Here is a 27748-nt window from a genome sequence, read left to right as displayed (position 1 = left end):
AGGTCACTGTAACCTGTCACATCCAGATGACAGCACGGCTACTGACGAAGAGGGAGTTACAAGATTCCGTATTTTCTCTGCTTTGCGACTGACCTTCCTATGAATACGGCTGTCCCCGAACTGGGCTACTTGGTCGAACCCGGGGAACGATTTTCGATGAAAACCTTGTAAAGTGCTGTGGGATGGAGAGGAGAGAAAAAAATCAGTTATGCTTTTACGACTTGGTAGAGAAGGGGAAAAAAGTAAAGCCCGGCAAAAACACAGATCCTGAGAGTCAGCGTCCCCGGGGGGGGGGGGGGGGGACGGGGGGGACCCGGCGGCCTGAGCCCCGGAGCCCTCCATCCCCCCCCCCCAGCCCTCCATCCCCCGCGGAGCCCTCCATCCCCCCCCGCCGAGCCCTCCATCCCCCGCGGAGCCCTCCATCCCCCCCCCCCCCGCCCCGAACCCTCCATCCCCCGCGGAGCCCTCCATCCCCCCCCCCCCCGCCCCGAGCCCTCCATCCCCCGCGGAGCCCTCCATCCCCCCCCCCCCGAGCCCTCCATCCCCCGCGGAGCCCTCCATCCCCCCCCCCCCCCCCGAGCCCTCCATCCCCCGCGGAGCCCTCCATCCCCCCCCCCCCCCCCGAGCCCTCCATCCCCCGCGGAGCCCTCCATCCCCCACCCCGCCTCCGCAGAGGACCTGCCGAGGATCACGCCTCCCAGGGAGCCTGCGTGTGTCAGCGCGCGATTCCCCGGCACCGCCCACAGGGCCCAGACACTCCTCACAACCCACGACTGCCCGGGCGGCAAACAGCAGCCGACCTGGCCGCCTCCCACCGTCTCGGCGGCCACGCCCACAGGCGGCCGCCGACCTCGCGCCGACCGGAAGCCCCTTTGCCCCGTCTCGCCCGCGCCGCAGCAAGGGCGGGCGGGAACCGGAAGTCCCTCTGCCCCGACCTGCGGAGCGCCGCCTCGGGCCCGCACAGGCGCAGTGCAGCGCCCGCGGAGCCGTGGGCGGGGCGGAGGGAGCGGCGGAGGGGGCGGGAGCGGTCCCAGAAGATGGCGGAGGCGGGGGTGAGTCGGGGTCCTCCTGCGGAGCGCGGGGGGTACGGCGCTCGGGAGGCGGCCCGAGGAGGGGGCGGCCTTCGGGAGGAGGAGCCGCTTGCGGTCGCGCAGCCCGGGAAGCCCGCTGGCAGGTGCGGGTGGCCGGGACCACGGATGGGGCCTGAAGGGCGAGGGGCCCCGCTGACCTGGAGGAGGGTCGGGCGGAGGTCACCGCCGCGGCCGAGGCTGCCCGGCAGTGGACGAGTGTGTGCGAGCGGACGGAGCCCGGAGGACGGCGGGGAGGGCGCCCTGGAGGTCGGCGGTGCTGTCAGGATTTGGGAGGCTCAGGCTGCGCGGGGGGGGGGGGGGGGGGGGGGGCGGGGCGGTCCCAAGAGGTAGCTTCTGTAGCAAGTTTAGAATCCGCCAGAAGGCACGTTGATCTTGGCTTGAGGAGTGGGACTTCGGCATTTTGGGTTAGGACTGGACACCTCTGGGGTAGGCGTGTGGGTACATCAGAAGGGAACACTCGCCAGGACCCAGAAGTGGGTTGGTAGTAGTCGCTGGGATTTGGGGTTGCTCAGTGGGGACTGGCAGTCTGGAGAAGGGAAGCGGTCAGGGGGCGGGGAGGGCCTGGGGGGGGGGGGGTGCGCTAGAACAAGTGATGTTGGAAACAAGCATTCAAAGTATAGTGTCAGCTTGCTGGTCTAGGAAAATTGCACCATGAAGGGCTTACCGTTTTGTAGGATTGATGATGAGATGCTTTAAGAGGGAATGGGGTAGACTTGACAGCTGGGCCGCTCAGACTGGCCCAGGTCACTCCTGCAAGGGGATGGAGGATTGCACTAGGGCTGCAGTGGGACTGAAGGCAGCCAGGCAGGGGCCAGGTGGTGTTTTCCAGCTTGGGGGCCTGGCCCTCCCGGAGCGCCCACCACTGAGTGAAAAACCAAAGAAGGGGATGCCCAACCTGCAGGGTCTCCAAGGGGGAAAAGAAAATATTAGCCATGACCTCTTCCTGTTTCCCCCTTTCACTCTTCCTCTGCATGTTGTGTTGACCTGTGTGATTTGTTGTAGTTCTCAGAACGTGCCTGGATATAAAGTGACCAAGCAGTGAATCATGGACATTTGGGCAGGAGGTGGATCCTTTTTAAACTGACAACTGTTGCTTTCACGAATGGTCGGCTGTACAGGACAGGATAAATGCAGATCAGTAATTTAGGAGCAGGCTGTTTTCATTGTTACCAGGACAGTTATCCCAAATGATAGCACGTTTGTGTGCTCTTGTTTAAGGAGAGTTAAGTTTTTTTTCATTGATGTGAACGTGTTTTTCCTGACGTTTATGCTTATTCTGTTTTGAGAATGCCATTCTGATTACGGAGAGCATATGATGAAAGATGTGAGGTAGCAATTTAATTTTATTATTCAGTAGCCTGTCTGACCTAAACAGGGTAATATGAGGAAGGGAATATACGTCTATGACTGTTAATCATTGGAAGATAAATGATCTTGTTTGACTGAGGAGGGGCGGTATTGAAAGTAATAAGATACAACTGGTTCTTAAGGTTACTAGAAGATTTTGTTTTCAAATGCCCATTGCCTGAAAGTTGTTTCAGTGGAAGATATAAACTTTGATTTTCATTCACAAAGTCCTAAATCACTTATCACTTATGTTTTAAAAGGAATAATATCCTCCGTTAACAGATAGTCATATACTGAGGTTTTTCCAGTTTCGATGATTTGTTATTGGCCTGTCTAAACTCTTTGAACTATTTTTTTAAAAATATTTATTTATTTATTTATTTATTTATTTATTTATTTATGATAGTCGCACAGAGAGAGAGAGAGAGGCAGAAACACAGGCAGAGGGAGAAGCAGGCTCCATGCACCGGGAGCCCGACATGGGATTCGATCCTGGGTCTCCAGGATCGCGCCCTGGGCCAAAGGCAGGCGCTAAACCGCTGCGCCACCCAGGGATCCCCTCTTTGAACTATTTTTATGTTTGTTCAGTAATATCCTTTATAGATATTGTAGGTCAGGGCTCAAGGAAGAATACGAATTTCTTTTCTTTTCTTTTTTTTTTTTTAAAGATTTTATTTATTTATTCACAAGAAACACAGAGAGAGAGAGAGAGAGAGGCAGAGACACAGGCAGAGGGATGCGGGACTCCATCCCAGGTCTCCAGGATCACGCCCTGCTAAACCGCTGAGCCCCCTGGGCTGCCCAAGAATTTCTTATATACCATGGGAGATTTTTGTCAATTTTTGAAAAACACACACACACACACACATTGTTTTGCTATTAACAGTAGTTGATTAGTATGACTTTAAAAGTTGCCACTTGTGTGTGGCGCTGCTTTTGTATGGAGTTTTTACTTGGAGCAATGTGGTGAAATGGGAAAGAACTCTAGAAGAAGCCAGAGTATTGGGGAGGTGCGGGGAGGGCCCTAGTCCCTGGAGGCACTAGTGGGGGGGGGGAGCTATCTGGTAACAGTGTTATCATCTCAGGAAGTTACTTAACTTACTTTGTTTTGCAAAATGGAAATTAAAAGCACTTGCCTCTGTGCCAGGATTACCATTGAGGATCTACTGTGGTATTGTTCTCTCTAAATAATATCTCTGTACTGTACCAAAGGCTTCTTCCCTGGTCAGCAAATTATTTCTTGAGAAATCTAAATTTTTCAAATACAGATTTAAAAAAATTTTTTTTGGAGAAGAATCAAATTTATCATTGATGTAAGAATAATATTTAAAGGTATAGGTACATTTTGTTTTAAGAAAAAAATATCAATAGGTAATCAGAAAACCAGACTTTACAATAAACAGATTAAGGGGATATTTAATTCCAAGAGCTTGCATTTAAGTAACTCACTCCCCTGTTTTGTGACTGATTATTGTACACAGCATGCTTTTTAAGAAACTTAACTGTTGCATAGTAGGGAGTGAGTGGTCTTGTGGAATTTCGTATCCCTTTGATGAGTCTCCATTTCCAGAAGTTCATTTTACACATTTGTGGTAGCAAGATCCAGTAGTACACACAGCCTTGATCTTGTCACCTCACTTGATCCCTTTGGGTTTCATTTGGTATGCTGGTAAAATGAGAAAACCATTAGATCAGTGGTTTTTAACTTCTTTTGGATCACAGACTGTTTAAGTACTTGATATAAACTGTGGAGCTCTCCAGAAAAATGCACATATACACAACTTTTTTGTTTTGTTTTGCATCAGGCTCATGAACTCCCTGGAATAGATGATGGCTCAGTTCCCTCCTATTTCTTAAATTTTAGGATACTGTGATTCTAAAGCATTGTTTTATTTTTGTCTCTAGTAATTATTTACTATTGTATTATCATGTAGTCATAAAAATCAGTTTTTTGGATTTTTAAAATATTACCTTAAAAAATACTCATTCAAATGTACAATCATCAAACAAATGCTGTGTTACCTTTAAAGAGAACTTTTGAGGTGAAGTAGGAAACTATAAACAAGCACTGCCAGGAAAGGTTGAATAAGCAGCTGTGGTAGATAACATAAATAAACAACTTAGAAAGTCTTCTAGCTGGAGGAAATAGTCTGTGGCAACCAGTGGCTCTTAGGAGGGCATTGCCTCTCTGTGGGTATTTGGAAATATGTAGGAACATTTCTGGTTGTCTCAAATGGGTGAGGGATCATGTGCTGGCATTTTGTGGGCATGAGCCAGGGATGATGTTAAGTGTTTTTGCAAGGCCTGGGGCAGTTCACACAACAAGGAATTGTCCTGCCCAAAATGTCAGTGCCCTCTGACAAACACTGGTGATTGTGAGCTGGGGCCTGGCACAACTGAAAAAACCACTTTTTTAAAGCTGAGGTTACTATGCTCTTTTAGAAACATAATTCAACACAAAATATCCTTTGCTGTTAATTCATGTTTGGAAAAATCACAGACATAAAACAATGATTTACTAGAGGAATTTGGGCTATGTAAAATGTATATAAACTCTTTGTCCTCCAGTAGCCATTTTAAGAGTAGAAGTTGGGGTGGTTGTTGTGTCTACTGGAAGTCTGGGAGGTTAAGGGTTTTATGAAGTATGCTGGTGTTACACAGCATGTCAATTGGCCAAATGATTTTTTTTTTTCTCTAAAACATCTTTTTTCCACCTTGATCTAATAGTTTTAAAGAAGATTTCAAGGCACTGGTACATTCACTCTCATGATCTTTGTGCTGTTATATAGTTGCCTACTTATATTGAAATTATGTCTCAGTTGAGTTAATTTTTCCATGTCTGCCATCTTTTCAGTAACCAAATCCCTTTCTATATACCCATGTGCCAAAAAAGAGGAGTTGGGTTAGAATGGGACTCAGGTTTAGAGGGAAGAGGTTGGGTTTTGGAATCAGACCTAAAGTAAAATGCTGGTTCTGATACTACATGTCATGTGATGATAAGCAAATGCTAAATCTCTTTGACTTTACATTTCATTTGTAAAATGAGGGTGATAATACTTCTCTTTGGATGATTTTGAAGATCAGGGCTAACTAACTCTGTGTCTGGTGTGGAGTAAGCCCTCCATAAATGGATACTATGTCAATAGTCATGATTATGGTGATAATGAAGAATCCTGTAGCAGCTGAACACCTAGCATGCTAATATGCTGGATAGCAGAGCCAGGAAGAGTCTGCAAGACCAGATCAGGAGGAGATGGTTTCTAGGTGTTGTCTGCATCCGTGAATCAGCCATAAGACATGAGTTTTCTATAGTCCTCCAAGCTATAGAGCTCAGTCATGCTATAGACTAAGGTTTGTGAGACTAGCTTGAGGGCAGAAGTCCCCCATCCCCGTGAGTGTTGGACACAGAACTTAGGATGTGGAAAAAAAAAAAAAGTCTGTTTATCACATGGAAGAACTGATAGGCTATGAGAGTTGCTAGTAGTCACAAATGTTCTCATTTTCTTATTGGTTATTTCTAAAGTCAGTATCTCTCACCAACCCCCAGTTTACACTTGGATTTTGTGCCCATAGAAGGTGTCAAATGTTGTTTATCTTAAAACCAATGCATACAAAAGAAAGATTTCCATTGCCATCACGAGCCACGTGGCTAAACTCCTTACAATCTAGCTATTGGATTACCCTTCATTTTCTTAGCTTCCTTTCTTCTGCTTCCTATTTCAGCTTTTATCACAGTAGCTCTGTGGTTGCAACAGAAGGCTGACTGGGTCCAGGCAGGGGTGGGACACAGCTGTGGTCCTGCCGAGAGTAGGTCAGGTCTGGTTTCTGTGCTTGGTGTATGTGTAGGTAAGTGCGTGGCAGCCTGTGTTTTGTAAGATGCTTTTGTGCAGAAATTCAGATACATAACCTTAAGCGTGAAAATGTTTTGTTCCCCTAAAGAGGTCATCCTCATGAGCAAGTCACATTTTATTGTGAGCAGTAAAAAATTTTCAGTCAGAATATGTTGATTTTCTGTAGACATTTATTTATTTATTGTAAAGTATAAAGACTTTTACCTAAATCTCCTGGCCCATCTATTCTAAATGATGGGGTTGGAGATTAGGTAGGAGAAACAGAAACCAGGATTTTAATCTTCGAGATTCTGGTGGAACTATTTCAGGTAACCTGCCCTGCTTTTCTTTGAAGTGGAGCAAGCTGTTTTTATTATTATTCTAACCTTTGAGCCTTGCAGGTCATTTATTCTGTCCTAGTAAATAGAAGTGTTAACACTTTTTTATTACATCATGCATATAGAAATACTTTTTAAGCCACTTCTTATTCAGTGAGTAATTTAAATGAATATATAAGCTTGTCATTTCATTATTTGTACTTTGAAATTCATTAGTACTGAAATCAGAAAAATTGTATGATCATGTATTAGACAAACATTGATTTCTTTTTTCTTATCTCTTGCAGGATTTCTGGTAGGTCCTCTTTTAGGATAAGATGCTGTGACTTGAAACGCCATTCTGCTTTGATTCACAGACAGTTGGCTTTTCAGCTGGGAAGCCTTTTTCCCCCCCCTTCCTGGTTTACTGAACTTATGAAACCATGGCAGAAGGAGAGACAGAGTCACCTGGGCCCAAAAAACGTGGCCCCTACATTTCATCTGTCACTAGCAGGAGTGTGAACTTGATGATTCGTGGAGTGGTGCTGTTTTTTATTGGAGTATTTCTTGCATTAGTGTTAAATTTACTTCAGATTCAGAGAAATGTGACACTCTTTCCACCTGATGTGATCGCAAGCATCTTTTCTTCAGCATGGTGGGTACCGCCGTGCTGTGGCACAGCCTCAGGTATGTGGAGGTTGCTTCTGTAATGCTTAGAAAGGAAGGAGGGCACATGAGTGCGGATGTTGACTGGGCAGTATTTTTTTTTCCGCTTTAATTTAAATGCAGCAGACCTGTTTTAAGTGAACTGTTCTATGACTTGAAGCAAATGCTCACCGTCATGTGACCAGCCACCACAGTCTGGCTGTAGGACATTTCCATGAACCACAGAGTCTCTTGTGTTCTCTTGCAGTCCATGCCCCAGCCTCAGGCTTCCACTCATCTGTCTGCCCCTAGATTATTTTTGTCCATTCCACAATGTAATATAAAGGAATCACAGGGTAGGTACTCTTGAGTCTGATTTCTGTCTAACCTATGCACTGTAAATTTTTTTTAAGGTATATATATATATATTTATATTTAGGTATATATATATTTATATTTATATTTATATTTAGGTATATATATATATATTTTTTTAAGATTTTTATTTATTTATTCAGAGAAAGAGAGAGACAGAGACACAGGCAGAGGGAGCAGCAGGCTTCATGCAGGGAGCCCGATGTGGGACTCGATCCCAGGTCTCTAGGATCAGGCTTGGGGCTGGAGGCAGCGCTAAATCGCTGAGCCACCCAGGCTGCCCCTAAATTTTTTTTTTTTAAGATTTTATTTATTTATTCATGAGAGACACACACACACAGAGAGAGAGGCAGAGACATAGGCAGAGAAAGAAGCAGGCTCCTCACAGGGAGCCTGATGTGGGACTCGATCCTGGATCTTGGGATCACGCCCTGAGCCGAAGGCAGACGTTCAACCACTGAGCATCCCTGCACTGTAAAATTTTAATCCTAAAAAGAATCTTGCTTCCTTTGGAATGAGGCTTTTAGCTTCTTTATTTCTTCAACCTACCTCATATTACTCTGCGTTATTTTGAGGATCATCATCACTATTTGGCTTTAAGGATTAGATTTGTGTGTGTTATGGCCTTGTTTTTTAGTAGATGAAGGCTTGAAAGATGGAGTAGTGTTATTCAAGTTTAAAGCTTATTTTTCTGATTTTTGTACATCCTTTTTCTCTTGCTATTTTGTTTTCAGGTGTAGTTTAAGAATAATGAATACTTAAATTAATAAGGTAGATTCTCTTTGCTTAAAGTCATTATCCTACTACAGTAGTTATTTTAGATCTTTTTTGATGGACAATGTGTAGCAGATAAAGTGGAGCATTTCAGAAAGCCTTCTTAATGCCAAGTTTCCATAATGGATCCTCTTCAGTTTTTTCTAATGATGGAGACCAATAGATTAATAATATTTTATGAAAGAAAGTAATAGATGGAAGCCATCATTGTGTGGTAAAAGAAAAGTCTAATCGAGGGAGAAAATTGCTTTTTGGAATGTCTATTTGGTGTCTCATACTTAATATACACCAGTGCCTTGCAATGTAATGTAGATCCTTCTTGACTTCCATCCTAGAGCTGGAAGTTGAAGGGTGAGGAGTTGGGTGTGAGTTGTTTTAGAATGACCTTGTGGAACCTACTGGATGCTGTGTGGATGGAAGGGCACGTTGTGGTCAGGTTTCAGTGTGGCTTCTGTGTTGATGTCTCTATTACAATATTCACATTAAAATTTTGTGAAGGCAATGATTTGTAGTTTCTCAAGGTAATTACATTTTCTGAGAGACCAGGCAAATTCATCCAAATAGAGGGGAAAGCATAAATTATATTTTATCATTCTCTGTTGTGTCTACTAGTCCTCATATATTTTCTTTTCCTTTAAACTCAGAAGAGAAAGATTAAGTTTACCCATTCTTCTTTTCCAGTGTGTTTATTTTCTCATATAGTAAGCTGCTATCTGGCTACCAATTGAAGCTTTTTGGGATTTGGAAGAACATGTCTTTTCAGAACAGACAAAAGGAAGGTCGGGGAGGGAAACTATTACTTACTGAATGCCTCCTAATGTGCTAGGCACATTCCTTAACCCCAAGAATCTGGAAGCCAACTTTGGGAGTGAGATTTTGGCATGGTGCCTACTTTGGGGGAATGAGGAACCTGGGATGAACAGAGGATGTCTGTGAGCCCAGGGTCTCAGAGGTGGTGGATGATGCAGCTAGGTCCAGTGTCACATGCCAGAGAAGGGGAAAGAGGAAGCTACCCACACTTCCCCTCAACACAGAGTGCCTCTTTTGAAGCTTGCAGACGAAGTGCTGGGCTTGGATGGAATGTACTCTTGTATGTTGTACATTCATGGCTAAGGTGGGAGAGCCGGACTGAGGTTTCATCTACCTCCAGCAAGGAGAGGACCGGGGCTGCATCTGTCCCTGTGGTGTGGGTACTTTTGCCACAAACTCATATTTAGGAAGAAAAAGTCCAGACGTTAATGCTACATTTCAGTTTCCTTGCTTTTCCCAGCCACTGGGTTTGTCACACTTACAAGCTTAACTTCATACTTCTCTACTTGGGGGATTTACATTTACATTTCTTGCTTGAGTGTTTCTCTTGAAAGCAGTGCCTTCCATGAGGTTCCTGAGCAAACAGAGATAGAGAGCCATTTGGAAATCTAGATCCCAGTTAACTCTGCTACTGATTTTGTGGGATGAGTCATGGTATTTAGTAGATGAGAGTGTAGCGCCAGATTTGTGAAAGTTGCCGAAGGTAGAAAATGGATTCTTGCACCTCCTGTCCCCAATTTTAGAGAAAATATTGAGGAAATAAGAAGTAAATGATACAAGAAACATAGCATGTACAAGTTTTATGTGTGTTTAAAGTGTGTATATGTTTTTGTGTACATGCACTGGTATGCATTTTCAAAACTCTTCTAGGTTCTTAACCATCTTAAGTCAGAAAAACTGATCATTCTTTGATTTTCCTATCCATCTGATATTCATAGACTGAACAGCTTTGAGGTTCTCCAGAATCACCACTTTCTACATGCAAGCAGAAGTTTTTTGGTTATTTGCGGTCTTTCTCTGTAACACATGGTGCTGTAAAATTTGCTAGCAGTGCTTTTAGAGGGACACCCAGTAGGAAATTCTGGTACATTTCCTTTGATCTCATTTTACTTTTCTTAGTTCTCTATTTTTAATTTAATAACGGCTGATGTTTCAAGTTAACTTCTCTATGTGCAGTGCTTTAGAAACAGAGTTAGAAACCTCTTGAATGTTACAGATGGCTGCAAAGTCATCTTTCTGAAGAATGGATACAGGAAAAAGATAACATTGTATGGTCAAATAACTAGGGAAATTGACTAGAAAATTGTAAGTAACCAAATTATATTCTTACCTACGAAACTAATACCTAACATAAAAAGAAAAAAACAAATCTTTCCAGTTTACCCAGGCAGTTAGTCATTTACCCAGATCCTAGAGAGCCGTACAAGACTCCTGCTGTCATCCCCTCAATTTTCTAAGTTTCCAATTTTCTCTTTTGGTCCAGGTCCTTTAGTACTCTGATGGGAATTTTCGGGTTTTTTCTTTTTCTGCTTCTGATTTTGTACTCTGCCTGCCTGCCAGTCCCCTCTCCCTTTCATGTGTTGTGCACTCAGCCCCGTAAAAGTGAGTGCCTCCCTATCTGCTACAAATGCAATGGCATTACTTTCTGATTCCCTGGGGTCTGTAGGGTAAAGTCTCTATGATATGACTCTTGCCAACTTTTATCTTCTTCAGAGTCTTTGGAAGCTCCCTTTTTGCCTAAAGCTTACAATTTCCAGGTGATAGTGGGTATTTTGCATTGTATATGCTTTTTACCAGATGCTTGCCTTGGATTAGAAAACCCCTTCCACACCACTGACCTGCTGAACTCAGCTCCTGCCTTAGGGGCCACCTCTTCTGTGAAGCTTTCCTGACACTCCAGCACCCTGCCTCCCCTCAGCACATGTCAGGAGAAGACTGGGCCCCCACTACGCCCTGTCAGTGCCTTCCCTAATGTGTTACTGTATTGAATTGTTTCTGTGCTCACTCTGAGGCTGGGATCGTGTCTTACTCTTTTTTCTTTTTAAATTCTCAGCAAATATCAAGAACTGGACACGTTAAAAAAAAAAAAAAAAAGAACTGGACACGTTATGGGAGCTTAAGTATCTGTTGAGTGAAACATTGCATATGCTGGAGTAGTTTTCCGTGAAAGTCTATCACATTCAATGGCTTTGTTTTCTTCAGCCCCTCTTCCTTGCAAAACATTTGATTTAACTGTTCTTCTTAGTCCATCACGGAATTAAACACACTCCCATGAAGAAGTGATGACTTAATATTGATGTTTTACAAACTACTTCTGGTTTTGGCTTGGTAACACAGTAACTGGTCACTGGGAAGTAACATAAATCTATCCCAAGAAATGTTACTTTGTATCAGAGAACCCTATTAAGCAGAATGATGTTTGCAAGTAACGTTACACGGGCATGATTTTAACAGTCTCTCTTGTTAAAATAAGAAAGTGGAGAAAGGAAAAAGAAGCCCCAGACCGGACATAGTTCTGCTGAGCTCTCAAATGGTGGAGCCTCACTGTGCTGTAGTTATTGCTATCAGACTCTGCCGTGCCTTTATTTAAAGGGAAGGAAGAAGACATTTAATGGGAAGTGACAAGCTTCCTCGAATTCTCCTCCTCAGTGAGCAACTGAGAACCATGCATACTCAATGGATTTGATTTTTATTGGCAAATCCCAAGGTTGGCAGCGTGGCAGTTTAAATTCCTTTTTGTGTTTTTGCTTTCTCTCCTCAGTTGTCTCTCACTTGTGAGTCTGACATCACATGCATACAAATCTAGTCAATTTTACTTATTTATATCTTTGCACACACGTCAGTATTCTCTATGTGATAATTCTTTACCTATGGCATCAGCTGCTGAGGAAAATTGACTTGGAATGCCTGATCTTAGTTGATTTTACTCAGCAACAGGCACAGGGAGGAGAGAGTGAGAGTGAGAGTGAGGAATGACATGAGCTGTTAGTTTCATGACCCCTGGAGAAAAAAAAAGTAATATTCATTTAGATGTATTTCAACTGTTAGGCATGCTTGTTGCCATTTTAATTTTGTAGAAATTGGGAAACGCTGTCAGTTAATCTCCCAGGATTTTAGAGCCAAGCCTTTTAAACAGGAATATGATATGAAAGTTTTAAATTTGCTGATAGTTGTTGGAGGTCCGCATTGCTGAAATTTGTTGTTAATCTCTTGATGGTCTGTGAGCCATCTATATACACGCAGCAAAAGCCCAACTCAGAAGAGCACTTTCAGTCTTGTGGATTAGAACACACGTACATCATTGCAGCTGCTCATCCCCAGATGAAAGGGTGGCTGTGCGGCCTCTTTTTAATACTGTTCCATTGGTCTGCTAGCCTGTGATTTTTTATATTAATTTATTTCCATTTTTCCTTAAAGATTGAATGCTTCATTTGTAAGAAATAGCTAGCCAATACCAGGGCAGACAAGGGGTTCCTGATCCTTAGGCACTCAGATTTTGGTAGCATTGGACATTTTAAACATTGCTTTTCAACTGATGTGACAATTGTGTCTTTATTACTTAATGGCAACATAAACCATTTTAGGAAGATTAACAAGTCAAAGCTGCCGAGTTATTTCCTGTTAAGTTTAGTCTGTAGAAGTATATTTTCCTTAAAACTTGTTGAAGAATGTTTTGGTTCATTAAGGTCTTTTTTAAATGACTAAATTAGCATTTAAAATCTTCTCCCATTAAATGAATAAAATGTTGAAGCTTGGCAAGTATTTTAATTAAAAATTGGGTGCAACTATTTGGAGTCTCAATCATAGACATTTTGCATACAGTTATTCATAATTATATGGTTGACATTCAGGAAATTCTTTCCAAAACTAAGAAATATACTAAAATGATTTCTCCTTATTTTTAAGACTGAATTTAAATTTTAACTGAAAATCATTGTTCTCATAGATTGTTTCCTAAGTTTCTCTATGTGCAGAATGAGGCTTACATGTAGATTTCTGTTGCAAGTTTCCTGTTTTGACAGTATGACCTAGTCTCTTTAGAGGGTCAGGGTAAAGGGGAATGTCAGGACACAGCACTGGGTGCTGAAGACAAGCTGGAGGCACTAGGATAATCTGTACAACAGGACGGCTGTAGCCATCCGAACAAATACTGTGTGTGTGATGACCTTATTGTACGCATTTATGCTTCTAGCTTCTCACTTTTCTTTAGACAGTTGGTGGCATTTTATAGCATGCTTCATGGTTATGTAGTTCAGAGAGAACATTGCTTAACTGCCAGCTGGTTTGATGTTTTCAAATCTCAGAGATGGTAGTAGTGGAGAAGTAGCATGAACCATCTAGTCCAAACTGCTAAATTGTGAATCATACACTGAAATCGTGCTCTGCCAATTATAATTTGGAATTCTCTTGTAATCATTTATGGTGCTTTCTTCAGTGGTGTTATTTATTTTTCTTTCTTTTGGGAGGTAAGTTTAAAAATATTGGTGACTGATGTTATATAACTTAGAGAGCTTGTAAAACAATCTTTCAAATGCTTATGGGGGTCGTAGTAACTCTTTTCACTTAGGTTTTGCCATTTTGGCATTGGAGATGACTTAATTTTTTTCTTTTTCTTTCCACAGCTGTGATTGGGTTATTATACCCTTGCATTGACAGGCATCTAGGAGAACCACATAAATTTAAAAGAGAGTGGTCCAGTGTGATGCGGTGCGTAGCCGTCTTTGTTGGTATAAATCATGCCAGCGCTGTATCCTTTCCACTGTAATGAAATGCATAATCACAAAGCAGCTCCAACAAGCCAAAGGTTAAACAGTTCCTTGCAACTTCACTATTGTCAAATTGTGATATGTCCCCTTAGTCGTAAAAAGGATGTGTGGCGTATTGTTGAAACATCACAGTAGCAGCTGTGTTGTTACTGGATGGGATATAACCTTCCATTTAAATCCCCATGTTTCAGTGTCACTGAGAAACTTTGCACATTTAAACATTTTACGTGTTTTTCTTAAATTAGGTTGCTTAATTCTGTATAGTTTTGGTAACTCTAAGATTGAAACAAGTACATTTTCAAAGGATTTCTTTCCTCTCTCTTTTTATTTAAGACTTGCCAATGAGGACATGTGGCTTCAGGTGCCAGCTGTTTTTGGTTTGTTGTTAATTTAAGGAACCTATGATTTTTTCCAAAAAAGACACATCTATTGGTTTTAATCAATGCCAGCAAAGCGCATAAATTTTCTTAAAGGTGGCATAAGTAGAAATATTCAGCTTAGACATTGGCCAAAAAGAACTTTTGTCCCTAAAGTATGTACTTTTCAAGTTTGATCATTTATGGATTCTGACATTTTATTTTATTTTATTTTATTTTATTTTTTATTTTTTATTTTTATTTATTTTTATTTTTTTTAATTTATGATAGTCACAGAGAGAGAGAGAGAGAGGCAGAGACACAGGCAGAGGGAGAAGCAGGCTCCATGCACCGGGAGCCCGACGTGGGACTCGATCCCGGGTCTCCAGGATCGCGCCCTGGGCCAAAGGCAGGCGCCAGACTGCTGCGCCACCCAGGGATCCCCGATTCTGACATTTTATTTAGTGATTAATGAGTGTTTTTAGACTATCCCAGCTAGAAGGGCAAAGTAGCCTCTATTTCCCTTCTCCCCCCTGTCTTCTCCCTGGCACCCAGAAAAAAAGTCCACCCTGGAACGAGAAAGTTTTTGCTCTCATAAAACTTTCACTGTGGCATCCCCCCTGTTGCTTATCCTCTTCTCCCCTACCCCTGACTTTCCTTTGTTAGAAGAAAATCTGTGACAGGCTAGTTCAGTTGTACCTTTTCTAGAAGACGTGGCTTAGAGAATCGAGGGGCAGAACCTTGGTGCCAGGAAGAGCATGGAATGCAGGTCAAGCTGCCCAGGTCCCCTCTCTTTGCTCTGCATCTGGCTCAGGACTAGAGATTAGCTGGAGAGAGGGGAGAGGGTGGGTCACGTGGCAGGTGGATTCCTGTGTCTTTAACTGGAAGTATTGAACTGTTTTGGAGAAGCTTGGGACAGGAACCAAGGACCCACTTGGCTGGGTCCTCCATTCTGCAAACACATTCACCTTTCTGTTCCCAGTTGTACTAGCCCCTGGGGATCTGTGGGTTTGGAAGCCCTTTAGTGGCAGTTACTAGTTTGATTTTCCATTTCCTTTTGTATTAAAGGATTACCCAACATGTTTAGCTAGGTGAAATCTTTAAGATTTAGTATATTATAGTAAACAAATCTAGTAGTTGGGAGGGCTTAAAAAGATAGACTCACAGAATATTGTATCTAGAGGAAAACTTAGAAATCACCTAGTTCCACATTTTCTTTATTAAGATAGTAAGACAAATGAAAGTTAGAGGGTTTAGGTACTTTGCTAAGGCATTCATACTGCAAGGCTGCAACAGAGCAGAGAGCAGACCCCAGAGATCCTGGCTCGAGTCTAGGAAGGGCTCCATCTCCTAGTCAGGAGCCCCCTAAGCATGTAAATTCCCCTCCCAACTGATGCATTAGACCTTTCTATCCCATATGTCTCAGAGAAATTTAGATAGCCTTTTCTGGAATTTAAAAACCTTTATATATCTAATTTAAGTTTTTTGCTTCAGTCTTTCTTTTCTTTCTCTGTCAATAAATACTTGAATATAGTGATTTTTTTTAATATAGTGATTTTTAACTCTTCTGTCTACCCTTGAAGCAAAACCCAAAATGTCTGCAAAATTTATAACATAGACTTAATAATATTAGATCCCTTAGACTAGAGAAAATTCCATGGTTCTATTTTTCAGATAAAAGTATTTTACTGGTTTACTCTAGAAACCTTATTTTGTTTTGACCTTTAATAAAGTTAATTTAGTTATCAAAGATAGAACTCAGTGAATATAAAATTCTGCTCTTTATAAGAATGTTTACTGCACAGAAAAATCAGAGCATATAACCTTTTCTTTGGAGTTTTAGGTGTAATGCCTGCTAAAGAATAATAAAAGCTTTTGCAGAAAGCATACCATACATAATAGGCTTTTTTTTTATAAATCAAGCCTAATCAAGAAATGACCTTGAGGGAATGGCCAGCAACAGCCATCATATGCCGAGAAGTAAGCAAAGCTGGTGTTGGAGATACCAGCTGGTGTGGCAGAGGCAGGATGGGGAGGGGTGGTGGTGGTTAAAGACGAGCTGTTAAAGGAAGTGGGAAATAGTTTTATATGCATTTTTTGAACTTCCCCTCTCTTCTCTGTAGTTGCAGCATGGCCAGTTAGTTTGGCGAGCTATCTAGTTTCCCTGGGGGAGCTGGATATAGAGCCAAGATGTGGCCTTTGGGACTTAGATAATGCCCTTTTAATGATACTTGAAATTAATTCCTTTAGTGTAATCCTCTAGCAAAGAAATGAGAAAATTGAATTTGTAAAGCTTCGTTTTGCCAGAGATTTTGGAGTAGAAAAGGGCTGTACATTTGTGAATAGATGCTTAAGTAGGTGACGGAAATAAAATATCATTTGAGCAAACTGTCCTATACCAGAAAGTCTCAGGCACCAAAATAACTTGGCAGGTTGCAAGATAATGTTCACTTCAAGGCTTTATCCTCAACAAATTAAAACTAGAACAGTTGACATAATAGAAAGGGATACTGTGTCCTTGGTCCTCTTGTTTCTGAACTGCATTATTATAAAATGTGTCTGTCAGTAAATCATATAGAGAATGTGGTACCCTGTTAAATAGCTGTCAACTCTTCTATTTTCAAGTTCTTGTATGATTCTCAAGTAATTCTGAACCTGTTTGAGAAGTAATATTCGCTTCTTTTTTAGCAAAAGTGTGTTCCTTTAGCAATACTTGTGTTCTCATGCTTTTGGTTACATTTTTAGCAAAGAAAGCATTTCTCAAATAATGGGTCTGATCTTATAATTGTGACTGTAGATAGAGGGCTTTTTTTCTTTTTTTTTTCTTTTTGGACTACAAGTAGGTGGGATCTATTAATGAAATATCATGCCCTCTGTGTGTCTTTGGTAAATATCAGAGACAATTTTAATCTCCCCTAATGTTGTCCTGCATTGTATGAAAAGACTGAACACACTCTAGAATAAGCACTCAATTCCCCTCTCAACAGTAACATCTCTTATTTTAGAAAAATGAATAGGTGCTATTATTTAGTTACAAGTTTTAAGATGATTCTTTAACACCAATCTCAGAAAGTGGATTTTGATAACAACATACAGTTGTCTCTCACACTGGCTGCACTCTCCATTGGACTATGGTGGACCTTTGATAGATCTAGAAGTGGTTTTGGCCTTGGAGTAGGAATTGCTTTCTTGGCAACCTTGGTCACTCAGCTGCTAGTCTATAATGGTGTTTATCAGTAAGTATTCTTCTCGGTGCTTGTTTGTTAAAAGAAAGAAATGACAACTGATTTCATTTTTTTTTTTTTTATGACAACTGATTTCAGAATTGAGATCTTAAGTTAGCCACTTTAATGTACAGAATAACTTATTTCTGTTCTCATTATCTTTTAAGTGTCATTGTACTTCTTCCATGGGATGTTAAAAACATTTCTATTATTCTAGATATACATCTCCAGATTTTCTCTATGTTCGTTCTTGGTTACCATGTATATTTTTTGCTGGAGGCATAACAATGGGAAACATTGGTCGACAACTGGCAATGGTAAGCTGATGCTTATTTCATCTTTTATTGAGATGTGGACAAGTTTTCTCCAAGCCAAGCATACTAAAAGTTGAAGGAATTGCTGGATAGAAAAGCTAAAACGTGTTACAGATAAGGTGATAGGAATTATCCTCTAATTTTTTAAAACGAATCTATAGGTGTCTGCTCTATCAAAAAGTGAAAAGAGGCATTACTAATAACTCTGTTGCTTTAATAGATATAAATTAGGACTACTTCTGGCAAATCAAGATATTTCAACATTTTAGTTAAGAAAATGGATACTGTTGGTCACCCCACTCATACATAGATGGCAAAGGACAGGGAGCAGGATTCAAAGGCCACAGCAGTTCATGAATAAGTGCTGTCACTTCTATCATTATGGCCAGCTAGGAGAATTGTAGCCAGCTAGGAGAATTGAGTGGCTTATGTGGCTGTCTTTTTGATAATCTGGTCACCTAATTTTTTTAAGCCTGTTAGTTTCCTTTTTCTTGAATTGTGGGTGTACCTCTGTAGCTGTACTTCTAAAATACTGTTTTGACCAGAATATTTTGCTAATGTTAATAGATTTTTTTTCCTTGAAATTGTTAAGTGATTTGAGAAAATATTATCTGAATTCTTCCTATCAGTCCTGTCCTTAAGTTCATGACCTTTCCTTTGCTGAGTCACCTTACTAAGCACTCAAAGAAACCTATTGTGCTTCCTTTCATATTGTAGGGGTTGACTTACTGTTAGGTACTGTTATTATTTGCTTGTAATGCAGAAATCTTGTCTTCTGCCTGCATTTGCTATGTCTCTTTCACTTCTTGACTGTGAACTTTCTTTTTCCCTATCATATTTGTCATTTACTTCTAATCCTTGCATAAATCTCAGATTCTTTGACAAATAAAGTGGGCATACATTAATAAAGTATCAATTTTTAGTCTGTATGGAAATTGCTATTCAGAATAAACCTTAATCCGTTAACCTTTTAACCTTTTTAATTTTTACAGTATGAATGTAAAGTTACTGCAGAAAAATCTCATCAGGAATGAAGAAGCAAAAATATGTCTTTTGTACAAAAAAAACAAGAAGAAAAGGGCATGGAAATGATAACTATATCAACAAAACTTTGGACTGTCAAATTGCCAGGATGCAGTTTTTCCCTTGATTGGTGTATACATATATGTGTGTGTGTGTGTGTGTATGCGTATATATAGATATAAATATATACGCATACACACACACATATATATGCACATATGCATACATATGCACATACACATATATTACTATATTACTGCAATCTGTGATTGCTTCATCTGTAAATCAGTTACAAACCTTGATGTATTTGACTTAACTATAAAATATATATATGCACTACATTAAACATGTTCATTAATAGATGAAATTTTTTAATTAATTTTTTAAACATACCATATATTGTATCACAATGTTGATGTGCCAAAATATTGTTATTGTCATGCAGAGTATAAGAATGCTTGAACAGTTTATAAACTTAGTGAAATAAAATACAAAGAAAGCCAAAAAAGAGAAAAAAAAAAAAGAAAAATGGGAAGTTAGAATATTCTCTTTTGCATACTGTTGCACCTTTTCATTTTTCTAATCACAGCAGTATGGGTTATGGGTGCCCCGAAGTATGGTTAGTTTCTATTTTAATGTTGTCTCGGAGAGCTTTGGGTGTTTTAATTTATAATGAAAATGAACTTCCACAGAACATTTTCAAACCTGCATTACTGGAGAGAGTCCAAAAAGGAATTATACTGGAGGTAAAAGTGATGAGTAGGAGAGGGTATCAGCATTAAATTGTTTCAAGTCAAAGTCTGCAAGACTACATATAATTAAAAGAAAGCACCATTGGGAAATTTAGCTAGAATAAATATGTTGTAGAAATACAAAAATGACCTTTTGCAGTGCCACAAAGTCTTAAATGATATTGTCACTTGCAATACAGTATCCCATTGCTTTTGCACATGGAACATGCAAGAAACCCCAAACAGCAAAATGAAGTTTCTAATTCTCTTAGATTCTATAATCTGTTGGGTTCTATGAAGTAAAACCACATTGGTGGGGCTGGGTCATGTGACTCACTGTCAGTGGAATGCCATTTGGGAGATGGAGGAGCACATCACTTTTTACATTTTCATATGTCTGTTAGTGAACAGTTCAAGCCTGCTCAAGAATGTCCTGAAATGGCATATACTGTGCATGTTAAAGATCTCGATAGCGGTTTTGTGCATATCTTTCCAACAATGGGAACCATTTAAATGTGTTTACATATTTTTAGTTAACTTTTTCCCTATTTTTGCAATTGATGGCAATTGTCTGATACACAAGGGTGGAACTTTCTGCTTACTTTGTGTGTGTGTGTGTGTGTGTATGTGTTGGATTGAGTGAAAGAGATGATGTACGTGTGAAAATATATGTGCATGTGCCTGTGCTCTCGTAATATGTCAACTAGATATTTTTTTAGTTTTGGGTTTTAAAACCATTGCTGTCAGACTGAGATCTCATATGCCAAACTGTAATCTGCTTTTACATTTTAAGGCTGAAAGTGTGAAAATCCTAAAAGGATTTCATATTGAATATATGTACACAATCTTAACTATAGTGGTGGTAAACATACTACTATAATTTATTATTCTATCTTCCAGATAATGTTATTCATTTAGAACAAATAAGGTATATTTTTAGAAACAACTTTGTAAGCACTATAAATCTTTAATAAGTTATAAGGTCTATGATGTGTTTACTTTGAAAATTGCTGTTAAAAGCAAGATGTATTAAATATATAATTATCATCTTGATTAAGAGTCTTTCTTTTTCTTCCTCGTGCTAAATCTTAGAATCTAATTTTGAGGATTAATTTAATAAGATTAACATGTATGGTTGAATTTGCTAAGAAATAATGAAAGGAAACCGAGTCTAATAATGTTACAGGAATTGAATGATTATCACTTGGGAATTCTCAGATTGTTTTCAGATGATCTAGAAAACAAGAAAAGATATTAATGGCAAAAAAATAAAATTGTTTTTATGTTTTGATAAGTATGTGAATGTATTACATCCATTATTATTTTTTTTTTTTTTTTTTTTTTGCAATGAATGAAAGTGGTAAACATCTTTTAACATTGCTACATTGGTAATGTTTCCTTTTATTAAAGTTCTGGCAAGTGAACACTTGAAAACTGAAACTTAGTTCTGCAAAAGCACAAGAAAACAATTAAGAATAACTAGTCAGAATCCTGGTAATACTTTTGTTATAAAATTTATTGTTTTCACTGAGCTATTTTATTATTTTATTTTTTTAAGGAAATTCCTGGTTTTTATTTATTTTTTATTTATTTTTATTTTTTTATTTTTTTAGTTTTAATTAAATCACTGGAACCTCCTTGTGGTGCACACACTCATGCAGCCTGTATTTTCTAGGTGGAATTCAGACTTGAGCATTGTTAAATACCTCTCTAATCTTTGGCTCGCTTGTCTGCATGATGAAGTACCACTGACCCTTGAACAATGTGGGTGTAGGGTGCAGACCTCTGCATGGTCTAAAATCTGCATATGACTTTGGATTCCCCCAAAACTTAACTATGCAGCCTTAATGATTACATAGTCAATTGACACATATTTTGTGTTGTGTTCTGTATATTGTATTCTTATAATAAAGACAGAGATAATAAAATGTTCTTAAGAAAATCATAAGGTAGAGAAAATATATTTACAGTGCTGTACCACATTTATCAAAAAAAATCCATCTATAAATGGACCCGTGTGGTTCAAACCTATGTTGTTCAAGGGCCAACTGTGTATTCTGTGTAAGGTAATTCTTCCAGTGATGGTCTGTGTGTAGTAGAATCTTAGCTTTGTGTGTCTGGGAGAATCTGCCTCATTCTCCCAGAACAGCTTAGCAGGCTTTAGAATTCTAGGTTCATAGGTTCCCTCCTGCTCCCATCATGTTGAGGACTTTTAACTCATAATTTATGCCATCTAATGTTGCAGACAGTAAATCTGCTATTAGTGTGATTTTCTTTTAGGTAATCTTGTCTTTTCTCTCCAGGAGCTTTTTTTTTTTTTTTTTTTTTTCTTTTTTAAAAAGATTTTATTTATTTATTCATGAGAGACACAGACAGAGAGAGAGGCAGAGACACAGGCAGAGGGAGAAGCAGGCTCCATACAGGGAGCCTGATGTGGGACTCCATCTCGGGTCTCCAGGATCACATCCTGGGCTGAACGTGGCACTAAACCACTGAGCCACCTGGGCTGCCCTCTCTCCAGGAGCTTTTATGCAGTTTTTTATCTTCAAAGTTACTAAGTTTCACTTTCACCTGTTTAGTTTTAGATTTGTTTTCACTCTTCTTGCTTGGTATTCAGTTTGCACTTCTATTCTGTGTGCTCACGTCTTCAATTTTGGGAGAAATTTCAATCTGGCTGCCTCAGATATTGGTATCATATGGGAACTTGTAAAAGTATGCTAATGCCTGGTTCCTAACCCCCAGAGATTCTAAAATAATTGGCCTGGGGTGTGCCCTGAACATTAGGATTTTCATAAATTCCCCAGGTGGTTTTAATGTGCAGCCCAGATTGCCATTCATTAGTGTAGATGCATGTTAGATGAGAGGAACGTTCCAGGTGAGAGAGAGATTGTAACTTTGGAAACGAAGAGTGAGGGGCACATTAAGATACATTTTAGACTAAGTCATCTGAAGTTGACTTGAGTTTGGAGGTTAAGGAAGAGAAGTGTGACTTCTCGTTTCTTCCTTGGAAAACTAGGTAGATGGTATTTTCATAAAGCAAAGAATGCAGAGAAGCAGGTGAGTGGGTAAAGTTAATGAGTTTGATAAGTTGAGATGGAGGTATATTCAGGACATCTGGTAAAGATGTTTTATAATCAGTTGGACATTTGGGTCTTGGTTATTGGATGTAAATGAGGGAGGTTGTCATCATACGTCTATGATCTTTGAGGCTGTGGAGGTGGATGAGGTCCCCAAGGAACATATTACAGAAAAGGGAGACAAGATCTGTGGCATCCTGGTATGTAGGCAGAGGAGCTGGTGAAGGAGGGGGAGGGGGTTTGGTCAAAAGTGGGAGGAGAAATGGAAGAGCGGTGTGCTTGAAACCAGAGCAGAAGGCAGTTCCTAGCAGAGGGGAGCTGGGTAGTATGAAGTGGCAGTTATAACCTTAGAGATAAAGGAGATGTATCTGATTGAAAAATGCTTTTCCTAACCTATTTTATAACATTTAAAATATTTCATTGTATACCAATAGTTCACAAAATATATTTGGAAAACTCTGATCATATACTAAGTCATATATTACCAGTGAGAGCTGGGATTGGCTAGAGAACTTTGAGGCAATGGTGGAGATTTGGACAACCTCTATGAAGAACGGAGACAGGGACTGACTAGAGATGGAGAATTTCCAGACTGTTTTGAGGCCATCAAGGACTTGGGTGAGGCTTGTGCTGAGATTCTTGCAGTGGAGTTAGTCAACATGGTTGTGCCCTGTCTGGAGGTACTCAATAGCCCAGGAGTTTAAGGCAGTCGTGACAGGATAGATTGAGTCTCATTGGGAATTTATTGGAAGACGTGGCACAAAGGCTATGTGAAAAATTAATGGAGGCTCTTAATGAAAGATTAAGAGGTCTTTTATCATGGGATCCAGGCAGATTAGTGAAGGAAGTCTAATCAGCAGTGCTGACCTGACAGTGTGAAAGAACGCACCGGGCTAAAAACTACACTCTCTGAGGTAAAAACCCTTTTTTATTATAAGAAGGGTGCTAGGCTTGAGGTTTGTAGTCAGGATTTTTGCCACATTCCAGATTGTGAGGCCCAAGGGGTGATCTAAAGGACATTGTTTACATAGTTCACCAAAGTGGGTGGAGATGCACGGCAGTGGAGTGGAGACCGAGGCCTGCTGACCAGCTGTTAGAACAGTTTAAGTGTTACCTGGAATGATCTCAGAGGTCAGGTGGAAAGGACGGGTTTATGTGTAGTCCTCGACTTCATTTCCTATTAATCCTGTTCAATCAGAGACATTTCCTTTTTATGTCTGGGCTTTTTAAAATTTTTTTTTATTTTGTTGCCTTTGTTCTTATTATTCCTTGGTACTCCTTTTCTTTTCTTCTCACATTTCCTCTATTCAAGAGATCTTTGACCTTTTGTTTATGTTTTCTGTATATCCCTTTTCTCTGTTGGGCTCGACTCTAAAAGAATTTCTTAACTGGATCTTCCAGCTCAGTGAGTTGCTCTTCAGCTGTTGTACACTAGCACTCTGCCATCATTGGGTTTTTAATTTCAGTGATCCCACTTTGAATTTCCAAGATTTTTATTTTATTTTATTTTATTTTATTTTATTTTATTTTATTTTATTTTATTTTACTTTATTATTTTAGTATGTTGTCATTCTTATCTTTTTTTGGGGGGGGGGATGTTAATTATTCTACTTGGGAGGTTCTAAACGTTTCTACAGAGCCAGCCCGTCCGTGGATGTTTGCCCTGGGTGCACTACCATGCCTCTCTGAACTTGGTCCTCCCTCTTACCACTTTCATCTGAGGCAGATACTGTATTTTCTCTGCCCGGTCCAAGGCGGGTGAGTAGAAGTATAGAATCAGCCCAACTGATGGCTGCTTCCACAAGAGCCTGCTTGAATCCGTCAGGTCAGTTGGGTATTTTCATCTCTGAGCATCAGCCGCCTCTGAGCTTAGAATGTCTCTGGTTTCATTTTTAGCAAGTCCCCTCCTTTAGGGTTTTTGAGCTGTTTCTCTCCCCTATATCTGCTCTCAATTGTTTTCTTCCTTTCAGGAATTCCTTATAGTGTTGGTCCACAGGGGATATGTCTTATTTGGGAATATAGTTGTAGATTCCTTTCCTTTTTAATGTTTTCTTGTTATTTCTATGGATCTGGGATAGGAGAGAGAAGCTACAGCTTAAGTAGTCTGTTGTCCTGATTCAACTTCCTCCACTACTTTTTTTTTTTATACTATAAAATCATCCCATCTGCCTGCTCATTTGTCTTTATGTTTCAAAAACTCAATTTAGTTAGGAGCTGAGATAAATAGGTTAAGTCAGGGGTTTCTTGTTTGGCCTCAATAAAAATTGAGGTATGGAGATGATTTTTCCTCTTGAAAGACATTTAGTTCATTGAGTTCATTGTTCCAGGGGGTGTAAGTGTACTAGTATCTGTTCCTTTATGCCTCCCTTCTTTTTCCCACTGATGAAATCTGTGAAACTTGTCATCTTTCTTTGTGATTTACAAGACAGACTTTTCCAGGGTATGTCAACTGTTCTGAAGACAATGTTGTTAAGTATCAGATTTGGCAGATCAGATAGATAATGATGTGCCTGGGAAAGAATGGGCTATTGATGAGCCTCGTGTCAAAACTGATTGCCATATATGGGCAATTTTTCCCTTTCACCGTTTCCCTGGCTGTGGTCTCTGTGAGGATATCATGAACAAGGGGCAGTTTTGATTCCAAATCGAAAATGTGCTCTGGTGCAACTGTGTCCTTCTGTTCTGCTTTTCATGTCAGGATTTGTAACTGCTAATCCTCCCATGGCTTCCGCAAAGGTGGGCTTTAAAAGGAATGAGCACTTAGGAAGTATAGTGCCATTTAAAAATAATCCTTTTTAAATAGTGTTCTGAAAACAATAAGTTCACTCAGCACTACTGTGTTTCCATTTGGTTGTATGGAAGATTTGTGTTTGCAAGATTGCAAGATTTGTCTCTTTCTTAGAAACACTTTTTGAGGAAACTTGTACAGAATGTGATCACAGACCGATTCATTGTGATGAGCAATTGAGTAGACAAAGGAAAGAAAGAACCCAAGTGCTGAATCTGTTTGTTTTCGGAGAAAAGTTTCTAAAATGCATTCCCTGGGAATTTCTGCCACTGAATGAAACTCATTTCTATTCCCTTTATAGTCATCACATGTCACTCTTAGATCTTCTGGGAACGTCTACCCAACCAAAGTATGACAGTGGCAGTTCTGTTTTGAAAAAATCCTTTCTGCTTTTACAAAAGCCTGAGATTTTCCAGCAGGACATTACAGAAAGACAAAGTGCTACCCCATCATTTTAGGATCAGCTGGATGCAGCTGCTGTGCGGAGTCTCTGCCTATTGGCTTGGGGAGCGTATAGACTGACAATTTGAAGATGAAGCTTAAAGATGTTTGTAAAGACAAACCTTTGTGGAATTTCCTGTGCCTCAGACCTAGTGTGTGTCAGTGTCATGCCTGTCTAAAAGAAAGCAGGTCAGTATACATTGAAGCAAATCTTTCCAGAATGTATGCAAAATACATAATAAGGTTGAGTCAGGTTCAGCTTTTTTTCCCAGAAAGAATAAATCAGTGATCCTCAAATGTTTGATAGCATTAGTTCTGGCTCCAACTAATTGTAAAGGGGCTGGGATGTGTCATCTCTCCCCCAGAGGACAGAAGAACCACATAGAGGTCATCACCAGTAGTGTCTGCCACAGTTGGCATAGGGTGTTGTGTGGCACTCTGCCCACTAGTGTGTTTTCTGTCCTAAGTGATTCATAATGAACACAACGATGAGAAAATAAAATACTTTTTTTGGTGGTAAAATGAAAATTACTGTCTTTAAAATATATAATATATAAGCTTAGTGCCCAAATTCTAGAATGACGGGAAAGAAGGAAGGGGCTTACCTTTACCTTTTTCTATCATGTAAAAGAAGTTTTTGGGGGGAGGGGTGTGCCTGGGATGCTGAGTCAGTTTATCCTCTGCCTTCGCCTCATGATCTCAGGGCCCTGGGATCAAGCCCTGAGTTGGGGCTCCCTGCTCAGTGGGAAGTCAGTTTCACCCTCTCCCTCTGCTCCTCTTCCCCCATCTCCCACTTGTGCTCTCTACTCAATCTTGTGCTCTCTCTCAAATAAAAAATACCTAAAAAAAAAAAAGTGAAGGTAAGGAAATGAGTCAGGCATATGCTTTGTGCCTCCTATGAACATCCCTACCACATCCCTCCAGATACTGACTGTTTTAATGTCCATGTTTTCCTAAAAGCAGGGTTTCAAACTCTGGTCTGACTTGACTCTAGCGACCAAGGATCCTCCTCATCACCACACGGCACTGTTCCTGCCAGTCCCTGCAAGTGGTTTTCCATGAGTATTTCCAACAGATTTCTCAGGCCATCCCTTAGAGTGAGTGACTTGGCACCGTGGGCATTTCTGACTCGGGTGCCGCCTCCACAGACACAGCTTACAGTGAACACACTACTCCGCTCTGGAACCTGAGTTATTTTAGAAAGCTAATATAAACATTCGTAGCCTAATGGCTTCAGCCCTCCATGAGTGCGATGGGGACTTTGAGCCTCTCTTGAAAATAGATGTTCTGCTGTAGCCTCCACAGGCACAGTCCTATAGAAAATCTGACAAAATAGGTGATAAAAATTGTTAATGGATTTTGACTTCTGACCTTTTAAAAAGTCTGGGAGAAGAAGTCTGTGTGAATTATTAACGCTGGGTGGTACCGTTTTTGGTGGCCCCATAATACATGAATATTGGCCTTAAGGCCTCCGTGCAAATGGATTGTATAGATGATATGTTCTGTAAGAGTGAGAACATGGTGTTAACCCTCTGGCCAGGAGAGGCCCGTGAAAGGTGGGGACACCATTACTGATTAGGTCAGCTTGAGGGAGGGAGGGCATTCTCGATGGCGTGGGACGGATAGGATAACAACATGGACAAACAGGCCAATGTACTCTGGAGAATCCAAAGTCCAGTCCGGAAGCAGTGAAGATAGAGGAAGTGGTGGGAGGGGTAGGACATCACACGTGGAGACTGACTTCCCTTTGAGGGTTTAAATGACTCCTGTGAAGGCTGCAGGCAGGGCATGCTTCTTCTTGGGAAGGGTCCACAGCACCATCTGCCACAATTCATAGCA

At 40.5% G+C, this 27748-nt stretch overlaps 1 protein-coding gene across 4 annotated transcripts; it reads left to right on the top strand.

The window, feature by feature from the left end:
- Positions 1–947: 947 nt before the first annotated feature.
- On the top strand, positions 948–20656 carry INSIG2 (insulin induced gene 2). 4 transcript variants are annotated; one of them, XM_026017726.2, is made up of 6 exons: positions 948–1052; positions 6894–7272; positions 13812–13936; positions 17381–17547; positions 17753–17852; positions 18842–20656. In XM_026017726.2, the coding sequence occupies exons 2-6, from the start codon at positions 7029–7031 to the stop codon at positions 18881–18883; spliced, it is 678 nt and encodes a 225-aa protein (XP_025873511.1). In that variant the 5' UTR covers positions 948–1052; positions 6894–7028; the 3' UTR covers positions 18884–20656. The 4 variants fall into 4 exon arrangements, with proteins under 4 accessions (XP_025873511.1, XP_072613673.1, XP_025873512.1 ...); XM_072757572.1 differs by lacking the exon at positions 948–1052 and adding an exon at positions 1120–1174; XM_026017727.2 differs by lacking the exon at positions 948–1052 and adding an exon at positions 1410–1517.
- Positions 20657–27748: the final 7092 nt, after the last annotated feature.

The sequence above is a fragment of the Vulpes vulpes genome, chromosome 5 (assembly GCF_048418805.1).
Source record: "Vulpes vulpes isolate BD-2025 chromosome 5, VulVul3, whole genome shotgun sequence".
NCBI classification, from domain to species: domain Eukaryota; kingdom Metazoa; phylum Chordata; class Mammalia; order Carnivora; family Canidae; genus Vulpes; species Vulpes vulpes.
Note: the sequence above shows the minus strand (reverse complement) of the source record. Positions and strands in the feature narration are given on the sequence as shown.